General features: G+C 49.6%; 1 protein-coding gene across 3 annotated transcripts in view; it reads left to right on the top strand.

Moving 5' to 3' along the window:
• STX1A (syntaxin 1A) overlaps positions 1-20,387 on the top strand; it is a 103,178-nt gene that overhangs the window by 67,730 nt on the left and 15,061 nt on the right. For all 3 annotated transcript variants that reach the window (XM_048050084.2, XM_013189308.3, XM_066979399.1), the window contains exon 5: positions 3,311-3,384. In XM_048050084.2, coding sequence (XP_047906041.1) covers positions 3,311-3,384 — 74 coding nt within the window. The remainder of the gene's footprint in view (positions 1-3,310; positions 3,385-20,387) is intronic.

Below are 20,387 nucleotides of genomic sequence, written 5' to 3'. Positions count from 1 at the left end.
GGGCTGGTGGTGGGCGAGAAAGAAGCTGTGGGCCTGGGGAAGGTTGTCCCGTCTCATCAGCATGCTCCATTGTCTTGGTGTGTCTTCTGCCATGGGTGGCCTGGGGACAGAGCGCGGTGTGACTCACAGTTTCTGCAGTCAGAAGAATCAATCTCTTTGACAAGCAAAGAGAGGACGATGTGTCTGTCAACCCGCAGATGTCTGTGGTTGCACTGGAGCACTTGGCTGAGCCCATTTTGCTGAAGGAGCCTGAGTACCCAAGGTCAGACCCCAGGGGTGGTGGCATCTTGGGGCAGGAGGCAGGTTGCACTGGCAGGGCTCGGATTTGTTGGCACTGGTCTTGGGACCATGTGGGATTTGGAAGAGCTCATTGCAGGAGACTGGCTGTACCTGAAGGGCTGGGCAAGGAGCTGGTGCTTCCCCTGCACCAACAGCATTCTTCTTGATCCTGAGGTTTCATGGGAGCCCTGCAGTCATGGAGGACTTGGATGTGGCTGGAGCTATTTGTCAGATTTGTCTCCACTAGTGTGACTGTGGCCTGTCTGGATGCCAGAAGGAGCACTTACACCTCTGTTATTCCCTTGCTCCCTCTGTCCTCCTGAGAAGTGATCTCACCTAGACCCAGGATGGAAACTGAGGTACCAGCTTATGTGTTTTGCAGACCAGGGGATCCCTTCCAAAGAAGCAGGGCCCCTCTGGGTGGGGAGCCTCACAGTACTGAGATCTCTGGAGCCTAGGTGGGGACAGGGTGTAGTATGTCCTGCTGCAGTGATGCCTGCAAGCCCGCATCCAGAGTACCCAAGGAGCTCTCCCTGTGCAAAGTGACAGAACAGAGTTTCTTCAGGGGGGACTCTGGGAGGCGCCCCACTGCTGTCCCCTCCAAACAAAGCAGTGGCACCAGCTGCTGCTGCTGCTGTGGTTACTTCAGATTTCACAGCAGTCACTGGAAGAAGAGCCGAGCACTAATGGTTTCTTATGGGGACATACAACATACTCTATAAATCACAGGTTTTTATGCTATTACACCAAAAAAAATCCTTTTCCATACATGTTTTGTTTTGTTTTGTTTTTAAGAGGCTTTGAGAGCCTGAAGAATTGCAGAACAGGCTCTGATTCCTGTTTCCTTCTTCCAGAAAAGACTCACCAGTATTGTATTTACCTGGAGAAGCAGACTGTTAGTCCTTGTGCCTTGTCCCAAATCACCTCATGGCAAGCATGGTCAATGAAAGAAAACAGTCAGGAATGATCAAAAACACCATCTGCTGACAATGGATTGACTTCTTTAGGAGAGATATTGCTCATGCAGTGGCTAATTCTAATTACCAGCTTCTTAGGAAAATGTGATTTTATTAATTATTATAAATGTACAATGTTTGCCAATACTGTTCCTTGGCAACAGGGAATGATTTATGACAAATGCTGAGGAAGACCAATTGCTGATGAAACGTGCTGTGCAGGCAGCATCCAGTCACTCTCCCAGGCAGGGGTATGCATGTGAGAAGTGCCACGGCTGCCTGGTTGTGTGGGATGGAACCTTTCAAGATACCCCAGATACAGACGCTTGTTCCAGAAGAGAATAGGAGGAAATGCAGAATTTGTGCTGATATTCTCTAGCACTTCCCTGGAGCACACTGTGCTGTATGACTCCCTCTGCAAGCACCACGATATGTTCCCTAGGCCCTCTCTTCCTTAGAAGCTTCAGTGCTGCTGCTGTCTGCAGAGTGGTGCTGCGGGGCCACCTGCACTGACCAGCACATGGCAAGCACAGAAACGCCCACATTGCTGGTGGTGTCCCTGATGCACTGGCTGGCCCTGGGGAGCCCCTGCTGCAGGAGGGACCTGTCCTGTGCCGGGCTTGCGGGTTGTGCTGCAGCATGGAACGTGCCAGGGCCAGGCTTGGAGAGCTGTGGGATGTCTACATCAGGAATGGGGCATTTCAGCCTAATTCGGGGAGTGCCACCAGCTCATGCTGGTCTACCGGGAGGTGTGTAGCTCTGTACACTGTGCCAGCCTGCTGGTGGGAGCTTTCTTCCAGCCTTTTTAACTCCCTGTAAAGATTGTAACATAGGAGCTATTGAATTAGCATGTTCTGGGCTGACCATGAGGGGATTTGCACTGCCTTGCTCTGTGGCAGACCTCCTACTGTGCAACACCATTCCCTCTCCCTGCCTGGGCCCCAGTGGGACACTGAGTTGGGCAGCGCTCCTCTGTGCTGTTATTTGTGGTCTTCGGGTAAGTGAAAAATTAATCTCAGTTAGTTGTACTATGGCATAATTAAAAGGACAAATCTCTGCTTTGCTGAAGGGGAATGTTCAGCAAGATGAGGCCTGCTCTCCAGCCTGGGCATTGTGGTCTCTCCTGTGCAGGGCTGACCTGCTGTTTATAGGGCCCCTGGAGAAGTCTTGAGCTTTGGTATTTGCCACAGAGACATTTTAACTCTGTATTTCCTCATCCTGCATAGCAGGGGAGAAGAGCACTGTGTTCCATTTTGTTTGAATACCAGAAAGTACAGAGATCAGAGCTGAGCATCACATCAGTTTTGCCGAAACCCTTGCTTACCAGCCTGGGAGTGACTAATGCTTTTGACAGCACTGAGTCGGTCCTGTGGCCAGGCACAGCTGTAATGCAGGTAAAGGACAGTGCCTGCCAGAGAGATGAGTGCCTTCATCTTCTGAGTCTTCATTAACACTTCCTGGCATGCCTTCTCTGATCTGCAGGTTGGGCTGCATGACCTCCTGAAGTCCATTTAAGGCTGAATTATTCTATAATTCTGAATAATTCCCCTTCTGCTCCCCTCAAAGTCAAGAAATAGCCTAGAAGTAGCTTAGGAGACCTTGCAATAAAGCAGCCTTCTGGTACCTAAAGGAGGCCTATACAAAAGCTGGGGAGGGACACTGTCTGGCATGCCTGACCAAATGTGCGGGTGAAGCTGCAGGAGCTGGTGGTGAAGAGGACTCATGTTGGTCAGAGCGCCTGTGACACTTGTATGCCCAGGTGCCTGGGCACAGTCCTGCACCCCGCCTAAGCCCCTGCCACTCCTATGGAGACAGAGTCATTGATTCCTCCTGCCTGAATGGATAATTGCTGAAAACGGAGGGAGCAGGTTAGAACTGGAATGTGTGCATTGCATTAATGAAATGATGCTGTGCTGCCCAGCTAAACCAACAGGCTGGAGTCAGAAACTGGGGATTGCTCGGTGCCAAATGCTCCCCAGTTCACAAGCTTCCATCTTTTAAAATCACTTTGCCATACAATCTCTTTTTCTTCTCTAAACAGCGTAAAATAATCCATATCTTTCTTCCCTAATCAGGTATTGAGCAGAGCATTGAACAAGAAGAAGGACTGAACAGGTCATCTGCTGACCTGAGGATAAGGAAAACTCAGGTGAGTTTCTGCCCTGGTGTCACTGGAGAGGGCTTTCCCTTAGTCTAAAAAGATGGGTTATCTGCCAGAGTGCAAGCCTGCAGCCTGTTGGAAATGTTCTTCCCTGCTGGGGCTGTGGTTGCTGCTCCACCTCTGTGTGGCCTTGCAGTCTGTGAAATGTTAGACTTGAAGGGCTGATGCAATTTTCCCTCTTGTTCCAGTGAAACCACCAATAATGTGCACCTTCTTTCAGTGGGCTTTTAAGATTAATAGGGTTATCCACGGATGTAGAGGCAGAGACTTGGTTTATTGCCAAAGCTTTTCCAGGGGAGTGACACAAAGTTGTTCCATAAGAACTGACCATGTTGCATGAGATTAACATGCTGAATTGAGTTTTGTTAATGAGACTGAGGCATGAAGGGGTGCACCTCCCTTTCCTCCACCCAAGTAGGTCCTGAGGCTGCTTTATGCTCAGTTTTGATGAGGGGTCATGCTTCTCTTGCTTCTTGTCTGCAGCCAAGGGAGATGGGTAATGTTGGCTTTACAAGAGATGGGGGTTGAGGGGCACAGGGCTCTGTAGGTCCAACAACATGCACTAGAAACTGGGAGTCACTGACCCTTCTCTGAGCTGCAGGTTGGGCTGCATGACCTCCTGAAGTCTGTTTAAGGCTGAATTATTCTATAATTATGAATAGTTCCCCTTCTGCTCCCCTCAAAGTCAAGAAATAGCCTAGAAGTAGCTTGGGAGACCTTGCTATAAAGAAGCCTTCTGGTACCTAAAGGAGGCCTATATGAAAGCTGGGGAGGGACTATCAGGGAGTGTAAGTGATAGGGGAAGGTGTAATGGCTTTAAACTAAGAGATGGTAGATTTTGATTAGGCATTAGGAAGAAATTCTTCACTGTGGGGGTGGTGAGGCACTGGCACAGGTTGCCCAGAGAAGCTGTGGATGCCGCATCCCTGGAAGTGTTCAAGGACAGGTTGTATTGGGCTTTGAGCAACCTGGTCTGGTGGGAGGTGTCCCTGCCCATGACAGGAGAGTTGGAATTAGATGATCCTTAAGGTCCCTTCCAACCCAAACCATTTTGTGATTCTACGAAATGTTTAATCAAAGATATGTTGGAGTGCCTCGTAGAGAGGCTTTTCTCTCACAAACAGCTGATTACAGAAGTGCTGAGGGAAAGGACGTAGTGCTGAACTGGGGGCAGGGGAGATGAGCAAGCATCACACCCCACTTGGACATCCTGCGGCATTTTCACAGGTCTCAAGTTAACACAGAAGCATTTGACCACTGATGACCTGAGGTCTCATAAGACAGGGTTATCGTTGGTGTCCAGCTGCTTTTGAAGCCAGGGCTTTGGTTCCTAAATAACATGTACCATTAGAAAATGGGACATACTTTTACAGATTTTATGTGGAAGTTGAAGTTATGCAATTGTGCACTGTCTTGGATGTCCCATTATTGCAGAGTACATTGGGATGGAGGCAGGAGAGACCAAAGCCACGGCTCCAGTGGCTTTGTTGGATCAGCCAGTGGTGCAGATTTATCTGGATCAGGCATAGGTATGTGTTGGCATTTTGGCCCCAGCACATCTGCCAGCCTTATAGTGCTGACCAGAGCTGCTATGCTCTGTCTGTGGCATGCGCGGGAGTGTAGGTGGTTCCTGGCACTGCACCTACTAGCACATTGTTAACTCCAGGTCTGTACATTATGTCTGTACATTGTTGGCTACGTCTTGTGTTCTAAAAGTTGGACTAGTTTAACTTGATGAAATGGCACTAGACAAAGACAAGATAAATTATCTCCAGAAAAAGTGTACAAAGCAAAAAAGTATTTCATTTACAGATGGTGTAACTTGGCCATACTACTCAGTAATGGGCTGAAAATGTGGGCTAATTTGCGTGGGGAAGTGATTTCAAAAGAACATGATCTTTTATAACTTTGGATCCTCCATCTCCCAGAAGGAAAGTTAGAGACTTGATTACATGAATCATTTAATGAGAGCTTCTCCCGTCATTCACATATTGTCCTCTGTGGAGCAGCTCCCTGCTGCACAAATCTTAACTAGAGATGGACAAGCAAATAGAACCCTAATGCTTCGAGAGGAAAAAAAAAAACGTGTGCCTGCCAGTAAATCATCCCTAACCTCATTTCTTCCTGATAAACATGTGAAAGTTTTCAAAGGTGACATGAGAAGAAATATTTTGGTGACGTGCTCGCTAATCTAAAAGAGCTAAGCCTCTTTTTCTGAGCTGTTCCTGCAGGTCCTGCTGTTGGGGGGTGGATTTCTCCATTTCTAGCTAAGGGGAGGCACTGAGCCCTTGAAGGCTGAGACTCCCATACCAGATCTCGGAGAGTTCACGCCAAATAGATGTTGACAGCACTGGGCTGCTTTCATTCAGCCTAGCCAACCTTGTGACAAGGGGTGGTGTGTGCAGTTCTGGATGCTTTTGACTTCAGTTGCTCCTCAGGCCTGCAAGGGCAATGATTCCCATTAGCCTGTGGGGAGGGTCCCCCTCTAGCAACACCCCCTCCATAAGCATATGGTCCTCTTCCCTGTGGGCAGCTGCCTTCGTGCTCCGGCTGCTGAGAAGCCCTGGATGCTCTTGTGGCAGGAGGCATCAAGCCCTTTTAGAGAGGCATTAGGTGTGCTCGATGTTGGCCTCCTAGCCCCAAGCACTCCACGCCTGTTGTGCCCCAAGCCATGGGCACAGTGGGGAAGAGTGTCTGCAAGGGCTCTCTCAAGCATGGGGTATAACACGGTGTTGTGGCTTAACCCCAGCTGCCAGCTGAGCATCAAACAGCTGCTTGCTCACTTCACCCCAGTGGGATGGTGGGGGAAGAGAATTGGAAAGGCAATTTAGAAAACTTGTGGGTCAAGATAAAGACAGTTTAATAAGAGAAAGAAAAAAGAAAAAAAGAAAAAAGAAAAAAGAAGAAAAGAAAAAGGGTGAGTGAAGAGAAAACCTCAGCCAAACTAAAACAAGTGATGCAAATTGCAATTGCTCACCACCAGCCAACCAGTGCCCAGCCAGTCTCCAAGCAACAGTAGCCCCCCTGGCCAACTCCCCCAGCTTCATTGTTCAGCATGACGCAGTTAAGTTATGGAATACCCCTTTGGCCAGCTGGGGTCAGATGTCCTGGCTCTGTCCCCTCCCAGCTTCTTGTGTACCCCCAGCCTCCTCACTGGCAGAGCAGCATGAGAAGCTGAAAAGTCCTTGGCTTCGTGTAAACACTGCTCTGCAACAACTAAAACATTGGTGTGTTATCAGCACAGTTTTCGTTACAAATCCGAAAGCATAACACCTTACCAGCAACTATGAAGAAAATTAACTCTATCCCAACCAAACCAGCAAGCACGGTTTCTCCCTTCCTCATGCACTGAGCTACTGCTGCCTTTGGGGTGATCCTCCAGCAGACCCACAATGAAGGTGGGTTTATCTGGCCCTGCTGTGCAAGAGTTATCTGGGCCAGCCAGTTGAGTGTTTGAAGCCATGACTGACACCTGGGTGCTGCTGCACCCCAGCATTGGGTCTGACTTCAGCACTGCCCTCGCTAAAGCAGCCTGGTCTATAAAGCTACTGGCTGCTGGCTCATGTATGGGCTGAAAGCTTCACTTTTGGCCTCGACCCTGTAAACCACCTCTTGTGCAACTGTCACAGTGGTTGTGCTGGGGGAGGCGGGTCACTCCGAGGTGACCCCAGCTGCCTGCTCAGTCCACAAGTTCCCAGCTTCTTACATGTGGTTCTTGGTTGTAACTTCTCTGGAGTGTTTACTTGCTTGGTCCTTGCTACAGAGGACCAAGGATTCTTGTTGAAATGTTTATGCCTCAGAAAGCTGCACAAGCGCTTCTTTGTCCTCTCTGGTCCGTAAGAACTCGTTACCTTCTTTGTGGGAAGTCCGGCATGCAGTATTTTGCTCCTCTTTGCCACTTTGCACTCGGATTGAGGTGAATTAGCCTGACACTTCTGTGCTCAAAGATTTGGGATCTAAGATACAAAGGACTGTTGCTTCTGGTGCACACCTTCCCTCAGCAGAGACCATTTCAGTATACAGAAGCAGCCAATTGACTCTGGTCCTGGTAGGTGATCTGCATTGGTGATTGATGAAAACAGGAGCAGCTCTGTGCCTTCCCAGTCATGTAGAAGTGGTGAGTCTGGTACTGCTGCTCAGGATTGCCAGCCTGTGTGTGGCAGCTGGGAACATACTCAGCAGATCCTACTGTCGTTCAGGACCCCCCACTCTGTCTGGGTTTGCTATACAGCATTGCACATGGCTTCCTGTAGACACAGGTAATAGAAAGATTTAGATAATTTGAATGGAAGTGTGTACAGGTGGAAGCAGAAGAGGGAATGGTGGAAGAAGGGATTGGCATGGGTTGATGGCACCTAACCCAGAAGGTTATCAAGATGCCAGCACAGATGCATACAGCTTCTAAGAAAGCTTAGGGTAGGTAGCAAACCATTGGGCAGCTTACTCCAGAACAGATGAGAAGGACCTCTAAATGTCCTGTACAATCTTAATCATTCCATAATTACGTATCAGCTGTGCTGCCTAAAGACCCAAGGCAGGTAAGGGTGAAAGGGTGTAAGATCAGTGTTACTGTCAGCTCTTGAAGAGCACAGAAGGTACATCCCAAACCAGTCTGTGGCCACCAGTAACAAAGATCCCAGGACACGTGAGGAGGACTCATAAGATGTGTCACACACAAACACTGCTGGCCATGTGTGTTTTTGGGCTTGTGAATTTGGAGCATGAGAAAGTGAGTGAATCCAGGAGTGAGTGTGAGTGAAACACATTTTATTTAATAAATCAACTTATTGTTCTGTGCAGTCTTAATGAGCTTCGCTAGGTTAGTTACTGCACTCTGGTGCTGAGCCTCTGTATCTTAAGCAGTCTTGCCCATCCCTGCTGCAACGCTCAGCCATGGGAGTTCAGGAGGTCAGACCTGGCCTTGGCCTCTGCCAGCATCCAGGTTGGTGATGTGACCTTGCTGTGTTTTCAGCCAGTGCTCAGCCATACTTGAGTCATTCACCTTGGGTTAGTCATGCTGTGATGGCTGGGCAAACTGTCTGAGTTGTGATAGGCTGTGTTCAGGGCATGTATGGGGTGTCTGTGTGGTTGGTGCAGGGCTGTGAGCCTTTAACAGGTGTCGCATGGTCACAGCTTCTTAAAACGAACTTGCCCTGGGCTGAAACTTTGTCTTTAATTCCCCACCACGCAGTGCTGCTGTGTAGTTTTTATTGCGGGTTGGCCAACACACTGGTGAGCATTCAGTGGAAGAGCACCTTACAAAATGGAGCCATTGCTCTGGTAGTGCTTCTTCGGCATTTGCCTCTTCTTTGCTTCAGAGTGAGCTTTGGTACTTTGTTCTCTCTGGTCATACTGGCAAAACATGAATGAAAAAAAAAAAAGATATCTCAGAGCAGTCAAATGTGTCCTTGTTCCGCAGCAAAGGTCTTTTAGCAAACCATTAAACTGATAATGCAAATAGCAGCTGCCAGCACTGCTCTTCATTGCCTATGCGTGGGGATCCGGGCACCTCTTGTGCCTCTCTTGCAGAGGTTTTACACACAAATATAAATCATACTTTCTCAATGCCCTTTGCAGGGAAGCAAGAGGATTTGGGGCATTTCTACTCCTTTTCAGCCCATAAAGCCACTTGTGTAGACTGCTCCCCTATGCTGCAGTCAATGCCTAATCAGTACTACAGTGACATTAACTAATTCTGCAAAGGCAGCTTCCAGCACAGAGCCCAGCATCCTCCAGACCCTGCACAAGTGGTGAGAGGCTGTCATGGCTGAGCCTCAGGCAGTGGGGAAACCGTGCTGTGCAAAACAGATACAAGAGAAAGGCTTGAAATGTGTCTCAAGAGCAAGTGGAAATGACAATTGCTGGGGCTTGCTTTTAGCAGGACATAGCAAAGCCAAAGCAAAGCAGAGTGAAACAGTATACAGCAAAGCAGGACAGCATCTGCGTGCCATCTCTTCTCTCCTAACTTTGGGAGGGGCCCTGGCACAGGCACAGCTCTGCACAAACTGGGCAGTGTGTGTGGGGATGTCAGCAGGTCTCTTCCCAGAAAAAAAAAAACACCTCTTCCTTCACCACTCCAAAGACACTGCTGTTGCTGCGTGCTTCCAGCAGTGCTGTGAAACCACCACCACCAAGCTTTCTTCTCAGCTCTGCTCCATGATGTGCCCTTCAGGAGTGGTTTGCCATCTCAAATACAGGTGCGGGTGGCAGAGGCAAGAAGGTGGAGACCAGGCATGTGGTACATGGGTGTGCCCAAACAGCCCGCAGGAAAATAGGAGCACACAGCTGCACAGCCCCAGGGACCGGTCCCAAAGCTCGTTTTCCGGAAAAGGGTTAACAGCAAAGCTGGGAGCTCTTAACCGCCATCTCCCTTCATCCCCTGGAAGGAACTGAAGAAATTTGGGTATCTTTTACCTCCTCTTGCTCTCCTGCATCCCAGTGCCTCCAGATATAGTGAGGCTTCCTTCCATCAAAGCCTGGTGGGGACCCAATGCAGGTTGAAAGCTCAGAGCCCCTGCACTGCCATGCTGAAGGGGATGATGTAGCACAATGCTCCGCTTCCGGGCTTGGGCTTGTGATCCAGGCAGTCTCTGACTGTTTGTCTTCTCACGGATGCTGACCCTGTGCTGGGACCCTGTGCACAGCAATGTGTGTGTTCAGCACGTGCTCGGGATGGTGGAGGCTGGGAGCAGAGCTGGGCACAGAGCAGCGTCACCCTAGGGCTGCATTGCTGGCTTTGCTCGTCATCATGCGCTGCAGGTGTGTAGGGCTGACGGCTCTTGTGGGCCTGGCAAGTGGCACTGCTGGGCTGTGAGTGCCTGACGGATGAGCTGTGCCAGCACAACTGTTGTAGCTGTCCCCAGGGAAACAGTGTGGGGTGAGCTTACGGTAAGGCAGTGACTTGGCTCTGAGTTGAGAGTTATCTGCATTCCAGTTTGTTGTAGAGTTTGGGATGATGCTGATCTCACTTTCCGTACAGGGCAGCTCCAGAATCTCCCCTGCTAATCATTTGTATTTGTAACTTTCTGGCTGGGTTATACAATTAGTGTGAAAATGTCCATGGCCCTTGATGGTGTTGCCCTATTATTTGGTGCGCTGCTGTGCAATTTCAGATTTTTGGTGCTATGGGACAGATTCACTGCCCCGGGGAGTGTAATGGAGATATTGCAGCTGGCACTGTCTGTGAGCAAGTGCAGGTGTCCTCCTTGGACTCAGCCATCCAGCAACAAGCCAGTGGCCCAGCTAGAAATCTGCCATCTGGATTTGTTCCTGATCATGGGATCACAGTATATCAGTGAGAGGGGAAGTCAGGAGATCTCAGTCCCTGCTCCAGAGCCATGCCAGCCATATCAGGTTACTCATGGCCTTGTCAGGCTGCATTCTTGGTATCTATAAGGATGGAGATGTCATGGGCATCAGGTCCATGGGTCCTCTAGGCCCTCGTCCAGTGTTTGACCGCTCTTGTGATGATTTCCAGTTAAATTTCCTGTAGGAAATTTTGCAATTTCCTATATTCCAGCTTGGTCCATCACCTCTTGTCCTGCCACTGTGCACCTCCAAGAAGAGTCTGGCTCCATCTTCTCTCTTCCCAGGGGGATTCTAAGATCCCCCTGAGCTTTGAGACCTCTAGCTGACCTAACCCGCTTCTCTCAGCCTGTCCTTATTTGCCCTGTGCTCCAGCCTAGACCATCTCAGTGGCCTCAACTGTATTCACTCCCATGTGACTTCTCTAGGGAAGCCCCTTTCAGAACACAGCACTCTAGGTGTGGTCTCACAATTGACAGGTGGAAGGAGTAATCCCTGTCCTTGCCCTGCTGGCTGTCCTCCTGCTCACTGCTGACTCCTGGGCATGGTCTTTTCTCCATCAGGACTTCAGGGGCTTTCGTAAAGCTACTTTCTGGTCAGCTGGCCCCTAGCCCATCCTGCAGCGTGCATTCCTGTCCCCAGTGCAGGACCCTGCATTTCCCTTTGAACTTCATGGGATTCCCATCAGCCCCTTTCTCCAGACTTTTGAGGTCCCCCTGAATGCCAGCCCTGCCTTCCAAATTCCCAATTTGATGTCTTCTGCAAATGTGCTGAAAATGCACTCTACTCTGTCATGCCAGCTTGGTGATAAAGCTTCTTAACATATAGTCCCCAGCATCACACATGGAAGGATTGTCATTAGGAACTGGCCACTTGTTGGACTTTGTATTGCTGTTCACAGCCCTCTGAGTCTAGCTGTCCAATTTTCCATCCACCTTATCCAGCCCATCTCTTATCAAAATGGCTATAAGTGTACTGTGGGAGTCTGTGCTAAAGGCCTTAAACTCACGATATACACCATTCTTTATTCTCCTCTCATCTGCACAGCCAGACATCTCATTGGAAAAGGCAACCAGATTAGTACAGCATGATTTGCCCCTGGTAAATCTACACTGGCTGTTTCCAATTATCTTCTTGTCCTTCCGGGAGGACTCAGGGGAGGCCGAGCAGACTTGGGTTTCCCAGATTCTCTTACCAAAAGATTGGTCTAATTTTTACCTTTTGCCAATCCTCTGGAATCACCCATGGTCACTGCTGTCTTTGGAAGATGATGGAGAGGCCCTTTACAGTGACATGGGCCAGGTCCCATGGACCTGTGTATCTCCAGCTGGTGTAAGCTCTCCCATAGCCTACATCCTGCTCTGTGGGTAGTTCTTCATGTCTCTGGCTTCTGGTCAGAGGACTCTAGGAGGCCAAGAGGCCTGAGGCAAAAGAGCAAAATTTAACTTTTTCCTTGGCAATTTCCCTGGTCACTGGGGCTTCTTCAGGCTCACTGGTACTTTCGGCAGCCCATCTTGCCATCCTGCACAACACTCACACTGTTCCAGCTGAGCTTTGGCTTTCCCAGCTCCTTCTTGGGCACTCAGCAGCATGTCTGTGCTCCCTGGAACCTGGCCCTGCTCCCAGCTCTCTCCTAGTGTCTGAGATCCTGCCTGCCCTCAGTGCAGCTGGTGCTGCAGATTGCTGCCTGGGCTCAGCACAGCACAGTGGAACCATCCAGTGTCTGCACCTCCCTAGTGCAGGAAAGTGGGAAGGGGTTGCGTGCAGGGCCTGGCATGTGGCCAGGCTCACCTTCACTTGCTTATGCTATCTGGAGCCAAGGAAACCAGTAGGAACCAGATTGAAATTAATTTTAAATCATCAGTCTGTGAGAAAAATATGCAATGGCTAAACCTACCAAGGTGTTAAAATTGTCATTTTAAAACTCTTTTTCTGCCATACTGCCAGAGCAGCATGCTCTGATCTGTCTAGAATGAAGCCCAAAGAAGCTGCCCTGCTTCTGAAAAGTGCTTTTGTGTGTGGGAGTTGGGACAGGTTGAACTGGAGATCTGATTTAGATGTCTGGTACATTAAGTGTGATCCTTGTGTAGGTATTTCTGCAACAAGGGTTTTACTCGTTTGTACAGACTTTGCTGTGAGCAAATCACTGAGTAAAAGAAAAAATGAGGAGCTAGTTCACCCTTGTCAGCATGTTGTAAAGTAGGAGTAGTGGTGGTATCTAGGCATTAAGATTATGGACTTTTATTCTGGTTTTGCTGTTGTCATTGCCAGCCAAAAGAGCTTCATTGGACCTGGAACCTTCATAGGAACAGCTTTCTCTTACCCCGTCCATTGACGTGGGCTGGGGTACCCCTCTGCTCTTTGACTGCTTAAATTGTCTGGGCTATGTTGAAGCTATGAAGGCAGGGAAGACCTGTGAGGATGTGTACTAGCAGATCGGACAGGGCTGGTCCTCCAGCTGTGGTCCTGGGGCAGATGAGGGTGCTGGCCTCTTCCACAGGAGCATGAGTCTATCCTTGGCGCTGGCTCAATCACAGAATCACAGAATCACAGAAGCATCTAGGTTGGAAGAGACCTCCAAGATCACTGAGTCCTACCTCTGACCTAACACTAACAAGTCCTCCACTAAACCGTATCACTAAGCTCTACATCTAAACGTCTTTTAAAGACCTCCAGGGATGGTGACTCAACCACTTCCCTGGGCAGCCCATCCCAATGCCTAACAACCCTTTCAGTAAAGAAGTTCTTCCTAATATCCAACCTAAACCTTCCCTGGAGCAATTTTAGCCCATTCCCCCTCGTCCTGTCACCAGGCATGTGGGAGAATAGACCGATGCCCACCTCGCTACAGCCTCCTTTAAGGTACCTGTAGAGAGCGATAAGGTCGCCCCTGAGCCTCCTCTTCTCCAGGCTGAACAAGCCCAGCTCCCTCAGCCGCTCCTCGTAAGACTTGTTCTCCAGACCCCTCACCAGCTTCGTTGCCCTTCTCTGGACTCACTTGAGCACCTCCATGTCCTTCTTGTAGCAAGGGGCCCAAAACTGAACACAGTACTCGAGGTGCAGCCTCACCAGAGCCGAGTACAGGGGGACAATCACTTCCATAGCCATGCTGGCCACACTGTTTCTGATACAAGCCAGGATGCTGTTGGCCTTCTTGGCCACCTGAGCACACTGCTGGCTCATATTCAGCTGACTATCAACCAATACTCCCAGGTCCTTCTCTGCCAGGCAGCATCTAACCACTCATCTCCCAGCCTGTAGCGCTGCTTGGGGTTGTTGTGCCCCAGGTGCAGAACCCAGACCTTGGCCTTATTGAACTTCATACATTTGGCCTCAGCCCATCATTCCAGCCTATCCAGATCCTCCTGCAGAGCCTTCCTACCCTCGAGCAGATCGACACATGCACCTAACTTGGTGTCATCTGCAAACTTACTGAGGGTGCACTCGATCCCCTCATCCAGCTCATCGATAAAGATATTGAAGAGGACTGGCCCCAGTACTGAGCCCTGGGGGACTCCACTAGTGGCCGGCCTCCAACTGGATTTAAATCCATTCACCACAACTCTTTGGGCCTGGCTATCCAGTCAGTTTCTAACCCAACGAAGCATACACCAGTCCAAGCCATGATCAGCCAGTTTCTTGAGGAGAATGTTGTGGGAAACGGTGTCAAAAGCCTTACTGAAATCAAGGTACACCACACCCACAGCCTTTCCCTCACCCACCAAGCACGTCACTTTGTCATAGAAGTAGATGAGGTTTGTCAAGCAGGACCTGCCTTTCATAAACCCATGCTGACTGGGCCTGATCTCCTGGTTGCCCTGCAAGTGTCGCGTGATGACACTCAAGATAATCTGCTCCATGAGCATCCCTGGCACTGAGGTCAAACTAACAGGCCTATAATTACCCGGGTCAACCTTCAGGCCCTTTTTGTAGATGGGCGTCACGTTTGCTAGCCACCAGTTGACTGGGACCTCCCCTGATAGCCAGGACTGCTGATAAATGATGGAAAGCGGCTTGGCCAGCTCTTCCACCAGTTCTCGCAGTACCACCGGGTGGATCCCATCTGGCCCCATCGACTTGTGTACATCTAAGTTCTGTAGCAGGTCGCCAACCATTTCCTCGTGGATTGTGAGGGCCATATCCTGCTCCCCGTCCCCTTCCACCAGCTCAGGGTACTGGGTATCCAGATAACAACTAGTCTTGCTACTAAAGATTGAGGCAAAGAAGGCATTAAGCACCTCAGCCTTTTCCTCATCTCTCGTCGCTAAGTTCCACCCCCAACCAGTAAAGGATGGAGATTCTCCTTAGTTCTCCTTTTTGTGTTAATGTATTTATAAAAACATTTTTTGTTATCTTTAACAGCAGTAGCCAGATTGAGCTCCAGATGAGCTTTAGCCTTTCTAATATTGTCCCTACACATCCTTGCAACGTCCTTATAGTCCTCCTGAATGGCCCTCCCTTTTTTCCAAAGGTCATAAACCCTCTTTTTTTTCCTAAGCTCGAGCCACAACTCTCTGTTCAGCCAGGCCAGTCTTCTTCTGCGCCGGCTTGTCTTTGGGCACGTGGGGACAGACCGCTCCTGAGCCTGTAAGATTTCCTTCTTGAGGAGTGCCCAGCCTTCCTGGACTCCTCTGCCCTTCAGGACTGCCTTCCAAGGGACTCTGCCAGCCAGTGTCCTGAACAGCTCAAAGTCTGCCCTCTGGAAGTCTAAGACAGCAGTTTTACTGGTCCCCCTCCTGACTTCGCCAAGAATAGAGAACTCTACCATTTCGCGGTCACTCTGCCCAAGACAGCTCCTGACCACCACATCTCCCACCAGTCCTTCTCTGTTTGTGAACAGAAGGTCCAGCGGGGCACCTCCCCTGGTAGGCTCACTAACCAGCTGCGTCAGGAAACTATCTTCCACGCTCTCCAGAATCCTCCTAGACTGCTTCCTCTGAGCTGTATTGCATGTCCAGGATATGTCTGGGAAGTTGAAGTCCCCCATGAGGACAAGAGCCGATGGCTGTCCCAAAGTCCACGAGCCCCAGCAAACTGGCCAGTAGGGCAGCCTGGCTCCTGAGCTGTTTCTGCACCGTGGAAAAGATGTTTTCATGTTCTAAATTCATTACATTAACACCACCCTATTTGTCACCACATCACATCAGTAGTTTGAATAAAGCACCCTGCCTATCTGAAAAAGATACAGGTACTTTAGGGTCACAGGGAGTTGTGCAGCTCCTGAGGGTATCCCCAGCTCAGAAATATTGCCAGAGATGCAGGTTCACAGAAATGGGGCCAGTATTTTCAGTGTTTCTATAAGTATGAAAGTTATTTCAAGTTCATAGCGGAGTGAACACTAGTATTTTCACTCTTCCAAATGTCAGTATTTGTTATTCAGAATAGCTTTTGCTTTAATTGCTTTTGGGCTTTGTTTATCCAGCTGATGCAGTGGAAATTTTCACCTTGGTTGGACTAGTTCATACACTGTGAAAGAAACCCAGTTGGTGGAAACTCAGGAGGAGGAACTCTGCTTCCCCTGTATCCCCAGTGGGAGCTCTGGAGGAAGGCTGGGGTGCCCCACAGGAGTCCACACAGGAAGAGCACTTCAGAAATATCTTTCTCTTAAATAGAAAAAGTTTTATAGGACAAGGTCCTTGGTTTCAGTATATGCTTTGTGGGTGTTTTGTAGCACTCCATAGGTACCCAGAGGCCGCTGGTTCCGCATGAGCTCTTTGGAAATCCATCTTGGTGGTTCAGCAAAGTGGGTTGCTTTCCCAGCATTTGAGGAGTAAATTGTTACTGGCCCTAGGTGAAACAACCCCATTTCATAATGTTACTTAGTATTTTCTGTTTAATGAATTTATTTCAAATGCAAGGTACATATTGATGTGCTTTTTATTTACTCTGAATATTCAAGCAGTTTTTATTTAATGACTAAAAAGCCATTTAAAATGCTTTTTCTAGTGCATTTTTCATGAAACGCTGTGTTCTTTCAAAATCAAATGCGTTTTATAGACATGTGGTATGCCTGTGGGAATGTAAAATAACAATCTGACAGAATAAACACTAAGTTGAATAACTTAAGTAAAAGAGAGATGGTGTGGTATACTGATTAGCAGAAAGGAGTGTCATTCAACACCTAAAGCTGTATTTGGCTGCAGATCAACATATGTTGATAGCTTTCAGCTGAATGAGAATGAACTGGATTTTAGGAAAATGATTTTGAAAAGGCAGAACAGGAGTCTCTTGGACTGTATATCACATCTTTGCAGGATTTCTAGCTATGACTTGAAGATGATCAGGAGCTGTTCTGACCTTGCTTCGGGCTGGGCGCCTCGAGCAGAGGCTGCTTGCTGAAGCTGACACTGCCAGGGTCTTTCGTGTGAGGTTTTCCAGCAGAAGGGGAATAAGATTGGCTGAGCCTGAGGCTCTGCCATAAATGCTGACCTGCCTCTTGCTTAGAATAGCTGCAAAGCAAATGCAAGTGTATCTAAAGATGTCTCCAGTGCTGTGCCCAGGAGGTAGGGGTAGGGGTGCATTAGCCAGGGCTGCTCAGGACACATGGACACCTGGTAGGAGCATCTGAATGCATGTGTGCATCGTGCATGTTTGGCCTGTTGGAGTGACAGTGCAGGGAGTGCAGGGACATGCTGTATTGAAGCTGTCCTGCCCATGTACAGGCTTTGAAGCCTCCTCCAGCTGGGCAGAGCTCAGGTACAGCCCTTTGTTTCAGCTGTCCATGGTATGTAACTCACTGTGAGCTTAGGCTGTTCTGGTGGCTTGCCAAGAGTTCTTTGTTTTACCAAGAGTTCCTTCATCCTGTTAGTCACTCTCAGTTTTCTCTCTCCTTACATTCTTTCCCATCCTTTCTGGATATCTTGTTTTCCTGTCCCTTTTCTGTCTCCTCTTCTCCTTTCTCCCTCCACCATTTTTCCACATCACCTGTTGCTCCTGCTCCTGGAGTCTGCCTGCATGAGCAGTCTGGGGGGGGGGGGGGGGGGGGGGTGAGACTGGGATAACACAGTTCAGTGGTTTCCCACCTTGCACCATTGGCTTCCCACCTTGCACCATCCCATCTGGGTACCATTGGCTGGCCCCAGCTTGTAGATGTCTGTCGCCTGCAGGTGGGATGCTGACTGTTCAGGCTGTGCGGTATATGTGGCCAGTCCCATCAATCATAGAATCATAGAATATCCTGAGTTGGAAGGGACCCAGAAGGATCATCGAGTCCAACTCCTGGCACCACACAGGTCTACCCAAAAATTCAGACCACGTCACTAAGTGCACAGTCCAAACGCTTCTTAAACTCCAACATGCTGTTACTTCTGCTGCATGGCTGAAGAAGGGCATGAACGGTTCTTGCCTGACACAGCATCAAATTTGGCTTCCCTTAAGACTCATGCATGAGAAACTCAGGTTCTGGCATGTTGGGGAAAAGGCTTGTTGATGAAGTGTAAGTGTTTGGATGTTGGATGCATGTGGTGCTCTGTCCTGGCTTTCCTGGAATATCTTCTTCGCTGTTTGCTGTTCTCTTGTTAGTGGGCAGCTGTATCACATGGCACTCCCAGCACAGGTGGGTTCTGGGTGGGTGAAGGGGGGTGAGCTCCCACCCAGGGGCAGCACCAGCTTTGTGGCCAGGTGATGCTTGGCAGGGGTCAGTATGTTTGACTGGCTGTGGTTGGGATCTGGTTGCCTTTCCTTGGAAATGGAAAGCAGCCAAATACAATGAGGGTGCTCTGTGTGCAGGGGCTGACAGCTCTGCAGTGACATCAGCCCCAGGTGGGCAGGCAGCTCTAGAGGCAGCCATTCGATTTGGGATGTGCAGCCATCCCCCTGTGTCCCCATGGGACCAGCACTCGGGATGAGCAGTTTATGTGCGGAGCTGGGCTTAGCTGGAGTACTGTGTTCAGTACAATGTTTGAGTACTTACCTCGAGTGCTGTGTTCAGTTTTGAGCCCCTCACTACAAGAAGGACATGGAGGTGCTCAAGTGAGTCCAGAGAAGGGCAACGAAGCTGGTGAGGGGTCTGGAGAACAAGTCTTACGAGGAGCGGCTGAGGGAGCTGGGCTTGTTCAGCCTGGAGAAGAGGAGGCTCAGGGGCGACCTTATCGCTCTCTACAGGTACCTTAAAGGAGGCTGTAGAGAGGTGGGGGTTGGTCTGTTCTCCTACGTGCCTGGTGACAGGACGAGGGGGTATGGGCGAAAGTTGCGCCAGGGGAGGTTTAGGTTGGATGTTAGGAAGTACTTCTTTACTGAAAGGGTTGTTAGGCATTGGGATGGGCTGCCCAGGGAAGTGGTTGAGTCACCATCCCTGGAGGTCTTTAAGAAACATCTAGATGTAGAGCTTAGTGATACGGTTTAGTGGAGTTCTTGTGTTAGGTCAAAGGTTGGACTCGGTGATCTTGGAGGTCTCTTCCAACCTGGATGATTCTGTTAGCTGCACTGCAGTGGCAGGCAGCTTGGTGGTGACACCCACAACACAGGTCAGGTAAAAAGTCCCATTGTTTATGAATGGCTGGAGGGGTGTAAAGAGCTATTTCAGCTTATTTTAAGGCTTACGGAAGACAGAGAGGTAATCGGAGATAGGCAACATAGCTTCACAAAGGGCAAATCATGCCTGACTAACTTGGTGGCCTTCTATGACAGCATTGTGGGGCAAGGGAAGAGCAATCAATGTCATCTACCTTGACTTGTACAAAGCCTTTGGTACAGTCCCACAGAACATCTTTGTGTCTAAACTGGCAACTGTAAGCCAACCGTACCCTGGGCTGCATCAAAAGAAGTAAGACCAGCAGATCAAGGAGGTGATTCTCTCCCTCTGCTCTGCTCTCTTGAGACCCCAACTGGAGTACAGTGTTCAGCTCTGGGGCCCCCAGCACAAGAAGGATGTGGAACTGTTGGAGCAAGTCCAGAGGAGGCCATGAGGATGATCACAGGCTGGAGCACTTCTATGGAGACAGGTTGGGAGAGCTCTCAGCAGAGAGAAGAGAAGGCTCCAGGGAGACCATGTAGTGGCCTTCTGGTACCTAAAGGGGCCCTACAGGAAAGCTGGGGAGGGACTTGGTCAGGGGGTGTAGTGATAGGACAAGGGGTAACAGTTTTAAATTGCAAGAGAGTAGATTTAGGTTAGATATAAGGAAGAAATTCTTTACTATGAGGGTGGTGAGGCACCAGAACAGGTTGCCCAGAGAAGCTGTGGATGCCCCATCCCTGGAAGTGCTCAAGTCCAGGCTGGATGGGGCTTTGGGCAACCTGGTCTAGTGGGAGGTGTCCCTGCCCATGGCAGGTGGTTGGAACTGGATGGTCTTTAAGGCCCCTTCCAACCCAAACCATTCTGTGATGCGATTTGTAAAGGCTCTGTTGTCTGAAATTCCTGAAGTGGATGGGTGGACAGAGTTTGGGGGAGGTTTGGGGGGCATGGGGAATGTCTGGGCCCTCCAGTATGGGGAGGGAAAACAGGACTGTCCTAGAGCATGCTGCATGCTTGCAGCGTAGCCTGCTTGGCCCGGCCCCAGTGCTCCACGCCAGCCTGACCGGTGGCTGGCCCCTGCCTGTGCCTGGGGAGGTGCAGCAGGCAGGAAAGGCTGGGCAGCGGCACTGCCCACTCCCAGCAGGACAGCCAAGTTCAGAACCAGGTGGGCGATGTTTTGTCTGTCTGCTGTGCTAGACCTGCTTCTCTACCAGCACATTACCCATTTCTTCTG

This window comes from Anser cygnoides, chromosome 18 (assembly GCF_040182565.1).
Source record: "Anser cygnoides isolate HZ-2024a breed goose chromosome 18, Taihu_goose_T2T_genome, whole genome shotgun sequence".
In the NCBI taxonomy this organism is placed as follows: Eukaryota; Metazoa; Chordata; class Aves; order Anseriformes; family Anatidae; genus Anser; species Anser cygnoides.
This window is presented reverse-complemented; position numbering and strand designations above follow the sequence as displayed.